The 15,671-nt window shown below is 41.6% G+C and overlaps 1 protein-coding gene across 1 annotated transcript in view; it reads right to left on the bottom strand.

The window, feature by feature from the left end:
- Positions 1-5,768: 5,768 nt before the first annotated feature.
- Positions 5,769-15,671, bottom strand: part of tbl1xr1b (TBL1X/Y related 1b) — a 16,823-nt gene continuing 6,920 nt past the window's right edge. The window contains exons 6-16 of the mRNA XM_031854886.1: positions 14,350-14,362; positions 13,966-14,185; positions 13,554-13,617; positions 13,370-13,467; positions 9,917-9,977; positions 9,416-9,537; positions 9,036-9,110; positions 8,808-8,935; positions 7,513-7,678; positions 7,284-7,385; positions 5,769-6,186 (exon numbers count right to left, since the gene is read on the bottom strand). Of these exons, the coding sequence (XP_031710746.1) occupies positions 6,160-6,186; positions 7,284-7,385; positions 7,513-7,678; positions 8,808-8,935; positions 9,036-9,110; positions 9,416-9,537; positions 9,917-9,977; positions 13,370-13,467; positions 13,554-13,617; positions 13,966-14,185; positions 14,350-14,362 (1,076 nt within the window). The 3' untranslated portion in view covers positions 5,769-6,159. The remainder of the gene's footprint in view (positions 6,187-7,283; positions 7,386-7,512; positions 7,679-8,807; positions 8,936-9,035; positions 9,111-9,415; positions 9,538-9,916; positions 9,978-13,369; positions 13,468-13,553; positions 13,618-13,965; positions 14,186-14,349; positions 14,363-15,671) is intronic.

The following is a 15,671-nucleotide window of genomic DNA, read 5'->3' on the forward strand; positions in this document are numbered from 1 at the left end:
AGACTTGCTCATGATGGTCAGAGCATTTGGGTGTCCGGAAAACCTATGACCAGATTTTTCGCCATTTCTTCTGGCCACAAATGGAAAAAGGATGTCTCTATGCATATTAAAACCTGTAGTACGTGTCGGATGACTGATGGGCCAAATCAGGTCACTAAACCGGATCCACTGGCTGGTGCCAGCTATCTGTCAGCCGTTTGATTACCTAATCCTTGATTGTGTGGGGCCACTGCCCTGTGCAATGTTTGGTAGCCAGTATTTACTGACTTGTGTGTCAAAGCACGAGCTACCCGGCAGCGTATCCTTTGTGAGCAATGAATGCAAAATCTGTGGTTAAGGCCCTGAGGCAATTCACAACTGTGTTTGGCATCCCTAGAGTCATACAAAGTGACAAGGGATCATATTTTTCCTCTCACCTGATGGCCTAAGTGGTAAAACTGCTAGGTATCAGACATAACCAGTCGTCCGCTTATCACGCACAGTCAAGGCGCTTTGGAGCGGTTTCACCAAAAACTCAAGTCTGTTTTGTGCTCCTATTGTACTGAGCTAGATGGGGACTGGGAAGATGGGCTACCGTGGTTGCTGTTAGCTGCACAGGAGGTTGTACAGGGTTTAGCCCAAATGATCTAATGTTTGGCCACACTGCCCGGGGTCCAGTGTCTGTGTTTAAGGATGGTTAGAAGGAGTCGGGTCCGCCCACCAACCTTATTGATTATGTGAATGGGTTTAGGCATCGACTTTATTCCGCAGGGGAGTTGGTGATGGAAATGTTTGCTGCATCACAAGTTAAAATGAAGAAGAGGTATGATCCTCAAGCTGAGATGCGTGAGTTTAGTGCCGGTGATCGAGTTTTGGCTCTTTGTCCGTTGGTGAGTTCACCGTTCCAGGCTAATATTTTTATTTTTTTTGTGGTCCGGTTACAGTGTTTAAACGCATCTCGGACAAGAATTATTTGATTTCAACTCGCGGTCGCAGGAAACTTATTAAATTGTTCCATGTGAAGTTGCTTAAACCCTATTATGCTCGCTCTTCTAGTGCACCTGGTGATGTCCAGCAGGAACCAATGGCATTGAGTCCTGTGTTGGGGGCTGATAAATTGGATTCAGTTGAGAGCATGGGCGACGCTGTTCTGGATCCTGATGAGGGGTTGTTGTCTGGTCGGCTGAAAAATGAAGGGACCCTCATGAGGTTAAAAGGGTTGTTTATCTCCTGGTTTGTTTGCTGATGTGGTGGTCCTGTGGGACCCCTGTCTTAGGGGGGGGAGAAACCGACGTTGACCCTGTGTGGCTGCTTTCCTTGCAGGTGTGGCAGAGGATCGTCGGGAAGAGTGGGAACACCTGAGGCAATTAACAACACTGGCCCTGTGTGCCAGTGCACCCTTGATTTAAAAACCCTCTGGATCCTCAGTTGGCTGGCTCCTTCCTGAGACACCCACTTTGGTTTTGGTTGGTTTCTACACTATACAACACTGCATATACACTTGCACTGCTGAAATGACTGACCTCACATGTCACTGTTAGTTTGTTTGTCTTTTATATTACTTTAAACTTAATAAATAATTGATAAACTGCTTCATTTATTAACGCGTCTCCCTGTTTTTGTCATGGCCGTTCGGCCCGTTTGTGACAGAACCCACTCGGTCACCATAAGTAATTACTCATCCTCTACATCTCACATGACACCAAGGTTCAAATTTAGGTCCAACTTTATTTTCCATATACCTGCTCCCACTTGGTCAAATCATCCAACATCACGATGTCTCTTTTCATTGCTATGCAGACGACACACAGAGATGCCTTCCATTGAGACCTGATGACCCCAGAAGCCCAGCTGCTATTTGAGACTGTCTTAATGATATCAACTGTTGGATGGCACAAAAGGTTCTTCAACTTAAATTCAGAAATCCTATCATTTAGTCTCCCAAAAAACTATTACTCCCATTAAAAGTGCCCTTGGCCCCCTGTCAACATAAAGCCCACTGAATCACTAATCCCTTTAAACACGTCTTAACACATTTTTACAGACTGGCTTTTATGTGATGTCGTCGCTTTTCTGTTTTATTTTTGTTGATTTTACAAATCTTTTACATTTTATTTATTTACTTTTCTTAGTATCGACCGTCTCACTGAGCTTTCTGTTATTATTGTCTGCTTTTGCTGCTTTGTCTGTCAAAGCACTTTGTAAACTCTATTTTTAAAAGGTGCTATATAAATAAAGTTATAATTAGTGTAACTGCCCAGAATTTTACCAGAGTTAGGCGACCGACTCGTGCGTTAGATGAATATCTAAAAATATACTGACTGACCTGATTAGAAGAAATGCTTGTCGGGTCACAGTACTACAGTCCATGCCTGTACTCATGACAATTACATCATGGAATTTTTCAAAGGAAGTGTAAGAATAAAAGAGGGATGTTAAACTTGTGTGCACACTTCCTCAGGCATACAGGAATACAGTCATGCTTCCCAACTGTCGATGGATTTGCATTCGTGCCAGTAAGATATTAGCATGACTTATGTAGGTGTGTTGCCGTTATGATTCCGCCTCTTGACGGCCCTGAAATGACCCTTTCCTCACTCCAATGTGCAGTAAGACATTCTAATGTTCAGCAGAGGATAGTGAGTCAAATCGACTGGGTATGTTCCAAAGTTAGTTCTTTTCAGTATGAAACGACTTCTTCGTGTCCTCCCAGACTGTTTCCTTGCTGACAGTGTGATAGTAAAACAAAGATTTTAAAAGTAACTTTGGAAGATGTCTACTTGATTTGCTTCACTCAGACAGCGGACACCTCATATTAGCTTTATTGGAGTTGTTAGGAAATGCTCAATTCGTGGCCTCCGACCAGTAGGAATGATTACAGCGACAGACGGTATTTAATTAAGAGACTGGAAAAATAAAATGTGTCCTTTGATTTTAGATTGGTATGCACACTTTCACAGACACCGTGTGTGCATCTGTTGCTGGCTCGCTCACAGCTAGCTGCTGTACAGCACATTGGCTCCAGCGGTCATTTTAAAGCATTAGCTTCTCTGTCTGAACTCGCTTAACAGTCGTAGTTTCACACGCATATTGGCATCAAGAGGAAATAGAAAAAAACGTTAATTTGTAAAAGTGACTCACTCAGTGAGAGCTGAAACTTAAGACACTACTTTTAGTCGTTCGAACCCTTTTGTTAAATCTTGTATCTTGAATACTATGAATACACTTGAACTCAGATACAGAACAGGATTCTTCTGCATTGGACTCATTTTAGCCCTGATAAATATACTTTAACCGGCTTTTTTTATACTAAACCAGAATAGCATGCATTTCTGTACCAAGTTTCCTGGCACCGAAATATAAAATGTATTTAAAACATTTAACTCTTAACTAAATGTCCAACTCACGGTGGTGCTAGAGATCAACAGTCCAAAGCTGGTCGGCTTTGTCTTCTAGACATCAATGTCTGTACAAAACGTCATGGCAATGCATCCAAAATATGTTAAGCTATTTAAGACACATTTATCTGGAACAAAATGAACAGACCGACCAACAATCCCTAAAGTCACGTTAGCCACGTGGCTAAAAACTGTCCAGTGCATTTTGGATATCACAGAATATAAAAATATATATACATACACACATACACTGGCGTATACTTCCCTCACGTAAAGACATGCACTTAACAACGTGGAAAGTAAAAGCAAACACTTTGATATTATCAAAATAGATTTTATTCTAGACCTTCTGAAATCTGAGTGATATTACAACAGTCAGATCAGGAGGCTGCAGACTGCGACCATGTGAGTGAGAGAGAAAGAGCACAACATAGATGAGGGCAAAGACAACACAACAAAAACAAATTGGTATTTACATGTTCTGTGTGACAACACAATGACAATTAAATCCAGATTTGACTTTATTTTTTAATTTTTGTGTACGTATAGCTACAAATAAGTCATCGTTACAAAAGTTTTGAGAAGTACAAAACCGTCACGGGCTCTCTGACGTAGCAAAGATAGAATCGACGTTAGTACTTTCAGAAGGGACACAAAATAGCAAACACTTGAATGCAGTGTAAAAACAAAACGTTATAAAATACCATTCCACTGTCAGAGACATCGTCTGAAAGAGTGTCTTTGTGGTACGATCCAATCACTGATGACTGTATTAAGCAAACTTCAAAATAGTCTTTAGCTTCAGTACAAAAATTTTCAAAACAAGTAACAACGTGTGTGTGTGTGTGTGTGTGTGTGTTAAGCCATTAGTCATTATGGCTGCAGGATGAGATCTGGAATGCCATAAAGTTGGCTTGGTTCAGCTTTGATGCACCCCGAGGAGGCAGACAGGACACTCCTCACCCTTACTCACCCACTGCACACTTTGATTCACCTTGAATAAACAAATACTAAAGTGCAGGGGGAAAAGAACGCCCTTCAAAAGGGCTTCCTCTACCCTCTCTCTACGACTGGTTAACGGTATTTTATTCACGACCCCCGGTGATGCACGATAACACCACGTACTGCATCTCAAGCATGAAGTAACTTTAAAAGCCTCCATTAGCGTATGAGTGGAAAAGAGTCCCCTGTGATATCACAGATATATTCAGATATAATATTATATTATATGCAGATACCATGTTACATCAAGTCATATGCTGCTATTGAAGTACAGACTTGCCTCAAGACGCCAACAACTACTAACAAAAGCGCCGTCTGTCCCTGCATAGGTTGAACGCAGCCCGTCTCCAGAGTGTGTGTGTACATGTGTGTGAATGCTAGGCAACGACAAACTGAAGCAGTGACTGTAGTGTGTACTTGCAGGACATGAAAGCTGAGAGAGTAGATGGGACACTGGGAGTCCATGCCGTCCGTCACTCCAAAGAAGTAATCTTTAAAAAAGGGTTTTTAAGCCGTCTGACCGCTGCAAACGACCGGTCAACATGACAAACCGTGATAAGAACTCCAGCCAGGAAGTGATACTCGAGACGATGTCCTGATGTTTAATGACTAAGCAGGGGAAACAGGACACAATTAGCACGGCCTAGTCTGATTATCATTCAGCATTGGTTAGCAACGAGCCATTAATTGAGGAAACAAGCACAATTACCACTTAATTGTTCATGTCAGATGGATGCGAGCTGTTATGGGCCTGTTTTCCCTTCTCTCTCTCTCCCTCTCTCTGTCCCTCTCCCTCCCTCCCTCCCCCACAGATCCCAGAAAGCTAGATTCTCCCGTACCACGTTACCTCACTACGGACACAAAAACACACCGGCCGTCTAGTCGCAAGCTTGAGACAGATCCAGGACAAGCTCAGTGACGGAGACCTGAAGCTGACTGCACATCAGTCGAACACGAGATCGACACGGTGTTTAACAGTTACGAAGATTATCTTGAATTCTTTAGAGCTCTATATTAACCTGATGAATTGTGAACACCTGAAACACATTTCTGAGGAGACAGTTCAGCCTTTTATTAACTGCTTTAAACTTTGTTAAAAAAGTTTTAACAAAGTTAAAAAGTCAATTATGACACAAACCTGTTAGATAAAAAATAGTCGACAATATTCTAAACCGTTTTCATCTTCTCAGCTCTACATCTGCATGTGTGAACCTTAAAGACTGCAGAGAAGTGGATGAACGGATCCCCCCCAATGATCGGCTTTGAACACCCTTCTTAAAAAGACAACCACATCTCACCCCCCCCCCCACGCCCCCCCCCTCTTCTCTCCCACCCCACATGTACAGTAATAGAAAACCTGCAGGTATCAGTCAAATCCAAATTCCAAACAACAATGTCCACAGGACATCAAATGCTGACATATGCAATATGCACACACCAACAGAGCGCAAAGAATCTTTAGAAGTCCGGTACAAAGGATAAAAAGACGAAAGCAAGAAGAATCCTACGGTTTTGGTTTGCATGTGATGGGTCCGACAGGGTGGTACTGTGGAATAACAGAGACGTGTTTCCTGCTGCAGGTCTGTGAGAGCAGCACCGTGTGTCCATACAGACCTGACGCATGTCTGACACATGTGGCGAAGGTGTGGTCCTTGTGTGTACATATGGACTGTAATGGCGTCTGACGGGACTACAGCAGTGTGGCGGACAGGCAGGGACAGTCAGTCATTTTGGCTATGTACACATTCGTAGTCGGTCCATTGCTCCCCCCTCACGAGTGTCATTTCCTCAGGTCTAATACGCAAACCTGGAACAACAGGAAGGAGGACAGTCAGACACAATGCTGCAATAGTTTCTGTGAAGCCTCTTTCTGGCTCAAGTAGGAAAGAAGCTTAATTTTACATCAATGGCTTTATTAAGTCGTCAGAGATTTTAGTTCCTTTTACACAAAACTAAATGCACACGGGTTTCTTTTGGAGATTCAGAGCATAGGTCACTTAAACTATCATAAAAAGTTGATCGTGTGACTCACCACCCTCGAGACCAAGTGAAGGTGTGTGTGCAAAGCTCCACTATCGGTGAACACAGAGGACATCGACATCGGAGAGAGAAGAAAAGCTAGACAGTAAAGACTCACACTGAGCTACAATGATTATGTTCCGTCACCGCATTATTAAAGAGCAGTTGACGTCTGCATTAACGATGCACCTTTGAGTTGAGAAATTTCCAGCGGTGTTCAAATGTTGCTCAATCAATCCAGAGTTTTCCATAAGCGCGAGCTGTCAGCCGGACGGCCGTACACGAAAACATTTCCAGCAGACTACGTCCTTCCTGTTTGCTTTTTGTTTCATAGGGAGTCGCTTCTCTATCGATTTAAGGTACCTCGCATCACATCGAGCAGAGCCTCATTCACGACGGGAAGAGCTAAACTGTCACCCGCTGCTTGATTGTGTGAGTAGAGACGACATTATATGGCATAATATATGAAATACAATCTTAACAAATCATAATAGCTCTGTTGCTTTATCCCACTTACTGCATGTTTTAACAACTTCATTCTGTTATCATATTGCAGAGAAGCCTACGTCACAGAAATGTAAAAGAGCAGCAGCCGAGGGTGTAGAATCCACATCAGCAGAGAAATAACATAATGCACAGCAGACCAGAGGACAGCTAGATTTTATTATTGAAATATTATGAATTTATTCTAATGAAATTAAGACTTTATTCTTGTAAAACTAGGATTTTTTTTTATGTGTGAAATGATTCTAATGTGCAGAAAGTTTTGAACATGAGCAAAGATTTAGCTGAAACCCATTTTAACTATAAAAGTTTATAAATCAATTACAATTAAGAATCATTGAGGTGAATAAGAGCCACACGGAGTTTAATTCACCAACTCACCGATCCATCCGACGCGCTGGCTCCTACTTTGTCCCCTGTGGCGTTCCAGCACACTTCGAAGATTCCTCCCGTCCCCCGGTAGCTGTGAACTAAAGCACCCGTCTGAAGAAAGAAACAGACACACACACACACACACACACACTAGCAATGAAATATCTTCATCCTATGTATTCATGCCACCAGAAATGATTACTAAAGTGTATGTGGTTAGAATTGGATTAACCCAGACCTGAGTGTTCCAGATGTGGACACACTTGTCAAAGGAGCCACTGGCGAGGTGTCTCCCATCGGGACTGAAGGCCACGCTGTAGACGGGCTCCTGGTGGCGGGTCAGTGTGTGGATACACACCCCGCGCTCCACGTCCCACAGACGCACAGTGGAGTCAAATGATGCGCTGGAGAGATGGAACAGGACGAAGAGATATGAATCTGAACAGCTCACATTGTTTTAACCGTATCGCCGTAATAATGCTTTTTGATGGAGTGGATAGTTATTTTCTCAATAATAGATATCTATAAAATATTTAAAAGTCTATCTTGCATTTATGGCCGGAGCTCTGAGTTCCAGCCATAAATGCGTGCATGCGTTATGTGTATAGAGCCTCCATGCAAAACTGTGATGTACATCTCAGAGTGACCGGTGGCGGCTGTGCAGCCATTGGAGCCCAGTGACGCAGACAACAGTGGTTTGTAAAGCGTCCTATCTGTGCAGATTAATCGCCCAAACCGATCAATAGGTCGACCTCTAGAGCCAAGTGTACAAGAGTTGCGTTGCAATAAAATGAACCTGACAGATACAGTATGTCAACTGGACAGGACAGCTCTCAATAAAGGGGAAACGTCTAATCACCTCCACATTATGCATCAATCGACTCCCAATCTGAGACAATATCTTGGAAGGCCAACATGACATGTTACATTTGAGACACAGAGAGATACTTCTGTCTTTCAGTAACAGACCGTGAATGGCATGGTCAGTTTTGTCAATTCTGCTCAGGCACCTTAGGATTCTCGAGTTGTTTAGGTGGAAAGCCCACTCGGATCTGCTTGAGCCTGTGATATTTCCTCGGGGTCAGTTGAGCCACAGTGGCATTCTTCACAGGTGCATATGAAAAGCACTAACGCTGGGAGTCGGCCAACAGCTAAAAACATTGCTGAGTGCAACCGAGACACCAGAACAGGCTCTGCTGATGTTCATAGTGTCAGAGTCAATACGGAATAATACGAGCAGCAGCATTGAGGTCAGTGTCAAATATTTTATTGATGAGGTTCTTATCGAGGAATGGGAGTGCTGCTGAAATGCAGTGAACTTGTAAGACGTTTCACAAATTCAGCAATACAGGTCGATTGGATTGTCTTAATCTCCCGATATCTCATAAGTATGAGAAAATATATCAGTAATTAGAAAGAAACTGCTGACTTAACATAAGTTGGTATTTGTGTCATCTCTCCTCTATTAATACACAGCTACTCTGTAGCACACGAGTGTTGCTCATGATGTTCAGGTGCTGCTTTGTGTCTTACCTGGCCAGCATGAGGTTGGCGCTGGGATTATTGGTCCCAGGGCCCGTGGGGCTCCACTTGATGGTGTAGATTTCTTTACTGTGGGCCTGGAGGTCATGGACACACAGGTCCTGCTTCATACTCCAGATCTACGCCAGAGAAGGAACCAGTTAGTATGGCTTTAATCACAGTGTTCACACCAACACACTCAATGAGGAATTTGTACATCTGCATGTTAACTGGACCGACCTTCAGCGTCATGTCATCTGAGCAGGAGGCCAGCAAGCTGCCAGTGGGATCCCACTTGATGGCGTTCACCTCATTCTACAGCGAGTAAGAGAGAAAGTTAGAAAACAATACAAAAACACAGTATCCTTGACTGATGTACATGAGCAACGATAGAAATAATGCACTTAGTATATTGATACGTTTATGACAATTTATCTAAAGGCATCACAATAAGTGATATCCTGGTTTGTCACAGTTGTGAGAAGGATCTTCCTCTCAGGGTCCTTCTTAGTCTTAAGAATGAATACACCATAAAGGGCGTTATTAACTTTAGTGAGTCAGTGGCAGAATCCATATTCGCTATCCTACAATGCTTTAAAAACAGTAGTGTCCCGTCTCACCGTGTGTCCCTGGAAGGTCTTGACAGGTCTGTCCTGACCCAGCTTACACACATGGATGCACATGTCTGTGCTGCAGGAGGCAAACGTGTTGTTGCTCTGCCAGTCTACGTCCAGAGCCGGTGCTGTTGGGAGGCAGAGACAGAGCTTAGAGCTGCTGCAGCAGCGAAGTATGTAGAGACGGAGGAGAAAAGATGGCAGGAATATCGTGGTCTGACAATAGTGTTGGTATTGCCACATTGGATCGGATAATTCACTTTAACAACACTTAAAAAGGGCGGACATGTTTTCTGCAGATTCACTGTCACACTCCATCAAGAGACGATGTCAGAATGCAGAGCTGTTGTGCAAAATGTGTAAAAACAAGTTGGGTTGAATGTGGCTCTCAACCATATCAGTCACAATGTGTAAGAGGACTTAAATAATATCTAATCTGTCTTAAACCAAAAAAGACTCTTGCATGAAAAGTCACATGGAACAATCCAGCTGACTCCCGTCACTCACCCGAGTGGAAAGGAAATTGTTGTTTTGCTTCTCCCGTGTGGGCGTCCCAAATAATTGTGGTCTGTGTGGAGGAGGAAATTTTCATTATTTATACTAAACCAGTAATGTTCATGTTATAAAAGCAATAAAAACATCACATAAATATAGAAAAGGTGCTCTTATTTAACACCAGTTGACCTGAATAATGCCAGGTGATATATCACACACACGCCGTTTTATGTCTCAAAGACTCAGAACGTGTGCTGAAGGCGACGCTGTGCATGTCGTTGTACTTCTGTACACTAGATGGCAATGTTGAACACAAGACGTGAGCATGTCTTGTTATTGGTGGAGATGATCCTCCGTCGCCTGTCAGTCCGTAACATTTGGTAAGTGTATGCAGACCCTGACATGCAGGTATACACTGAGGACAGTGCACAACATCTGCATAGAGCCATCTATAGTCTGCATGCTTTCCCTCGGCACAGCTGATGAAGATTACTTTAACTTCTTTACGCCAACCCTCTATACCAGGGGTCAGTAATAGGCCGGACGCCGTCGTATCTGGACCTGGACCTACAACCGATAATTGAGAATTGTTCAATTTTGTCGTGATGCTACTCAGCCAATCGAATGTGTGTATTCCGATAAGCATCGCGGCTTTAGTGAGATCGTAAACACACTGGAGAGAGACGGGATGAGAGGCCGAATAGTCGGAGAATTACGTGAGTCACAGAAGTTATATCACGTGGCGTTCTCCAAAAAGAGAGATGTTAACAACAAGGCCAGAGCCTTTATCCATTTTAGCCAATGGAAAGTGTCTCATATGTTCAGAGAACGTGGAGATTATTAAAAGAGGGAATGTGAAGCGTCACTACGAGACAAAGCACAACTCTTGTTGAGCAAACGTACCCATTCACGTCTAAAACGAAGTCACAGATAGTAAACAACCTAAGAGCCCAATATGATCGATCCACCAGATTCCCAACATTCATTCACTGCACAACAATGATCCCTGCAAACTATATTTATACTTTAATTTAAGATAAACACTTTTCAAAAGCTTTCCGTTATGTATTTTGTTTTAAATTCAGCCCTTATTTTACTTGAAATGAGAGATAATTTATTTATTATCAAGTATGTATTATGTCAAATTCATCCAGTTCAATTAGAAAACTTATTGTTGAGATATTATTCAACTGAACTTTCTTAATTTGATTTGACAGTCAGTTGTCGACGACATACAGACGTTAATACTTCAATATGTATATATGGGACAAATTAGAGGGCAAATTAGACATCATTGTGATGTTCCGGACCTTTGCATAAAGTAATTATCTCGAACTGGACCTCGTTGAGTTATATTTGAATACCTCTCTACAATAGACTAGAGGTGGGAATCTCTACGCATTGGATTCTGATTCAGAGCTACAATGCGATTATGAAACGATTATCGATTCATCTTGATGCATCAAAATATTCCTATACATGATTTATTTCTGCTACTTTTAAAACACTGCATATTTGTAATAATATATGATTTAAAAACAGATGAATTTACCTTCATAATCTTAGAACAAATAGAGATTTATCAACTGGAGTGTTACATTTGAAATTACTGCGAATTGAACAAACATGAAATAAATTAAATTGGGCCTGTCGTAGTAAAAACACAGAATTCAGTCATAACAAGCGGCCCTCATTCACAAATAAATAATATAGACTTCTCTTCAAACAAATCCTCCTGTTACAGGCAATGAGCATTCAGCTCTCGTACAGAAACAACGCCTTCTGAAACACGTGGTGAAACTGTACGCACAGCGATAAAGTGGGCGGTTACGATCACACAAGATTCTGTGGCAACAACTGATGTCACGTATCGCGTGGTACTTCTACCCGACCCGCTTCCCTCAGTGACTCCATGACTCTAGCTTTGGTTTGGTTGTAGAGTATCGATGCGATGTAAACATGTTGAGATGAATGTTGTATCTCGGTCCCAAAGTGTGCAACATAGCACGAAAGCTCGGATTCTCAATGACTGAGTCGGGGTGCTCCAACACGTTAGCTTTAAGGCCAGAGGGTGCCGGTCGGATTGAATCCATATTCGGCTGCTTTAGCTCAGCCGCCCTCACCAGAACTCCGCTAGTATTTAGTCTAGTTTAGAACGTGAACGTGTGTTACCTCTGGTGCGTTCAGGGGCAGCGGTAAGGAACAGACAGCCCGGTGTCTCAGAATTGTTACACGTGATCATAACGAGAATTGAGTTTTAAATTTAAGATTATTGAGTTTTCTGCATCGAGTCATACATCATCTTTCAAGAAGTGATTTCTTTCCCCACCCCTACTATAGACGGTGTCATTTTTCGGAGGGTCAGGGGGTCTTTAGGGGGAGATAGTAGGTCAACAGGATTATGCCAAATAGAAGTGGTATACTTCTTCTGGAACCTGAAGATTCATTTGAGATACAGCTCTGCACTGTGTTTCTATCTGTAATAAATATTGTGTTTTATTTAGGCGTCTATTCAAATGTTGAAAGTGTAGAGTATATAAAGGCTTACAAATGATAACTATTCCACATTAATTTATCATAAGTTGTTGCAGCAATTTTTGGGTTGATTTTACCACTCGAGAATTGGTAAAAAAAAACCTGCAAAAAAAACACCAAGAACACCATAAAAACAATCCATCCTGTGATTTGGTATCAGAAACTTGACATTTGAAGATTTCTGCAAGAACTGCATTTTTTGGAGATTGGATCTCTATTACTTCTGTTCAGAAAACATTCATTCTCAACATACCGAGGAAAGCCGTACATCCTCTGAATTGAGAAAAAGATGTTTGTACAGCAATATAAAATAGATATTAGAGGGATATTAGGGAATTACGTCCTGTTTCACTTCCTAACACTAGCTCTAAGCAGCTTATTATATATTATTAAAACTACTAATGCCAAGATTATTTTTAATTAAATATTTTAGGTATTAAAACAAAATACAATCAATTACTTCCTAATCATTTGTATAGTGTGTTTTTATGCGAATAACCACTAGATGACAACAACAAAGTAAAAAGATAACATTTATCATTTTTAACAGTTTACACTGACTTCTTATCAAATGAAAATACTTTGGGACGGAGGTGAAAGACGTTAGTCTAAAGCTTTGCTGTCAATTATTGTTCTTAGAAAGAAAATCGCCAAAAAACAGAATCAGCAGATCATACTTAAAAAGAAATTAAAAAAAAAAAAAAAAATCAGAATCCGGCAAGACAATTGCAATCGGTGCGAATCTATAAAAAACACCAACTAACAAACCCCTCCAATCAAACATGTATCACATTATAGAATCATCACTGTGTTACATCCCACCTCAACATAGTGTTATAATACGTCACATTTTAAGGTACCTTTAAAGTTGCTCACAACGTCAATTGTTATTCTACTCTAAATAATAAAGCTGGAATCAGTGAGCCTTACCTTGTCTACACCAGCACTGAGGATGAAGTTTCCTTTCTTATTCCACTTGAGAGCAAATATCGGACCTTTGTGCTGACCCAACGTACTGGCCAGGTTACCTGAAAATATCAGAAACGTAACACAGCTTAAAAAGTGAGCAGAAACATTTCATCATCCATGCGTCCTTGCAAACCTATGATCTTACCGTCTTTGGTCCATATTCTAGCAAAGCCGTCATACGAGCCTGTTGCTAGCAACGTTCCCTCGCTCTGAAACAAGGAAAGCGTCGATTCTCATTAGTTTCAAGTCAGCTGCATCTTTCTCAGTTTTACACATTCTGGTTCGGGCAGAATTGGGCCTGGTTTTACTGGTATATTCCACTTAAACAACGAGACACAGGAAGGTGTAAATAGTTAATTACAGACAATATATTAGTGCTGATTTGACGTATAGAGGTGACTTGTACTACTCCACTACTTCAGCACAAGTAGTGGTCACAGGCAGGCAGGCGAGCGAGCACGCGCACACGCACACACACTAGATTACTCTAAACTGCACTCAGTGGAACAGACACACATACTTCTACTGTTCAAATACACAAATACACACACACTCACATTCCAGTCTAGTGAGGTGACGTCTTTGTTGCTGGGTACGTCCTGACCCCCTTCCCGTATGCAGTGCCTCAGAACCAGCTGAGTGGACCCGCCTACACTGTTCTCAATCAGGTTCCAGATTCGTGCTGTCGAGTCCCCGGACCTGTCGAAATCAACACACACACACACACACACACACACACACACACACACACACACACACACACACACACACACACACAATCAAAACATTAGACACGCATCATGGCTTTGACTCTTGAAATCAGTACTGAAAGTGATATAAAACTGACCATCGTTGCTCTTGAGTAGTGTTGGGGTTAGAATGCATTTTATGGAACCTGAACCCAGTATCAAATCCGAAATCTTTTTAAATCCCTATCAAACCTTTTCACATCATCTGTTGAGGAAAAAGGAGAAAGAAGTTTTACAAGCACAAAACTCATTAGCTTTAACGTGGCCCCTAACTCAACTTACAGGACTGGGCCTTTAGTCTTTGCATTTGTCTCCATGTTCTTTGAGAGCTATGCTCGTGCTGTGAAGCAGGACGGCTGAATACGTTACTTAATCAGCAAGTTGACATCTCACAGGAGAAAGTTTAAGATGATGAACCATTCTTGTTCTTGATTTTGTTTTTTGTTTGGCAAAGTAAAATCCATTTTTCCTTTTGACAACGGCATCGATGCATGTGCTGTGAAGGTAATCGATGTTCTGGATTACACTCAACTGATCATTTTGGTTTATGGTAATGGACATTTTTATAGTGTATAGGGTTTTATACGGTGTTGACGGGGCAGTAAAGTTATCACACTAATTCACACCTATTTCTCTCACATCAATAACTTATTTCAGGATTTAATGATTTTAGTCTAGATTCTCTCGATTCAAGTAAAAAAAGGGCTGGATTAAAGAATAAATTACATAACAGAAGGCTTTTGAAAAATATAGATGTTAAATTAAAGTAATAGAAAAATGAATTGAACCGACTTGTCCTGCAGCTTTGAATTCAGTTCATTCAGGTGTGAAAAAAAAGTCACGAAATTATATTCTTCTCATTTTCTAATAAGAGAAATTTGTGTGGAGGGATCTGTGGTTATTAAACCACTTGTTTCAGCTCTATTCCTCTGTTAACGTCATTGTTGGGCAGTGAATTAATGTGTTAGGATTCTGATCATATTGGGCTCTTAGGGTGTTTACTATCTGTGACTTCGTTTTAGATGTGAGTGGGTATGTTTGTTCAAAAGTCGTGTGCTTTGTCTCGTAGTGGCGCTTCACATTCCCTCTTTCAATAATCGTCACGGTCTCTGAACATATGAGACACACTGGGTTTGAACTGCCCGTGCAGAATGAACATTTAAGAGTCTGTCCACTCTTGGTTAAAGGTTCAGGTCTCTCTGTCAACATTTGTCTTTTTGGAGAACGCCATGTGAAATAACTTCTTTGACTCACGTACTTCTCAGACTATTGGGGCTCTCAACCTGTGTGTGTAAATCTCCCTCAAGCCGCGACGCTTATCAGAATACACACATCCGATTGGTTGAGTAGCATCACGTGATGTGTTTTACAATGCATGCAGTTAGTCAGTGCGTTTCCTGAACCGCTGAACGAGTGCCGCAAAGACTAGAAAAGCTGCGTGGGTCAAAATTTATTTATTTATTTTTATATATATATATATATATATAAACATATAGGGCTCTTAGGGTGTTTAC

Source organism: Anarrhichthys ocellatus, unplaced genomic scaffold (assembly GCF_004355925.1).
Source record: "Anarrhichthys ocellatus isolate YVR2014 unplaced genomic scaffold, GSC_Weel_1.0 scaffold15, whole genome shotgun sequence".
Classification (NCBI taxonomy): domain Eukaryota; kingdom Metazoa; phylum Chordata; class Actinopteri; order Perciformes; family Anarhichadidae; genus Anarrhichthys; species Anarrhichthys ocellatus.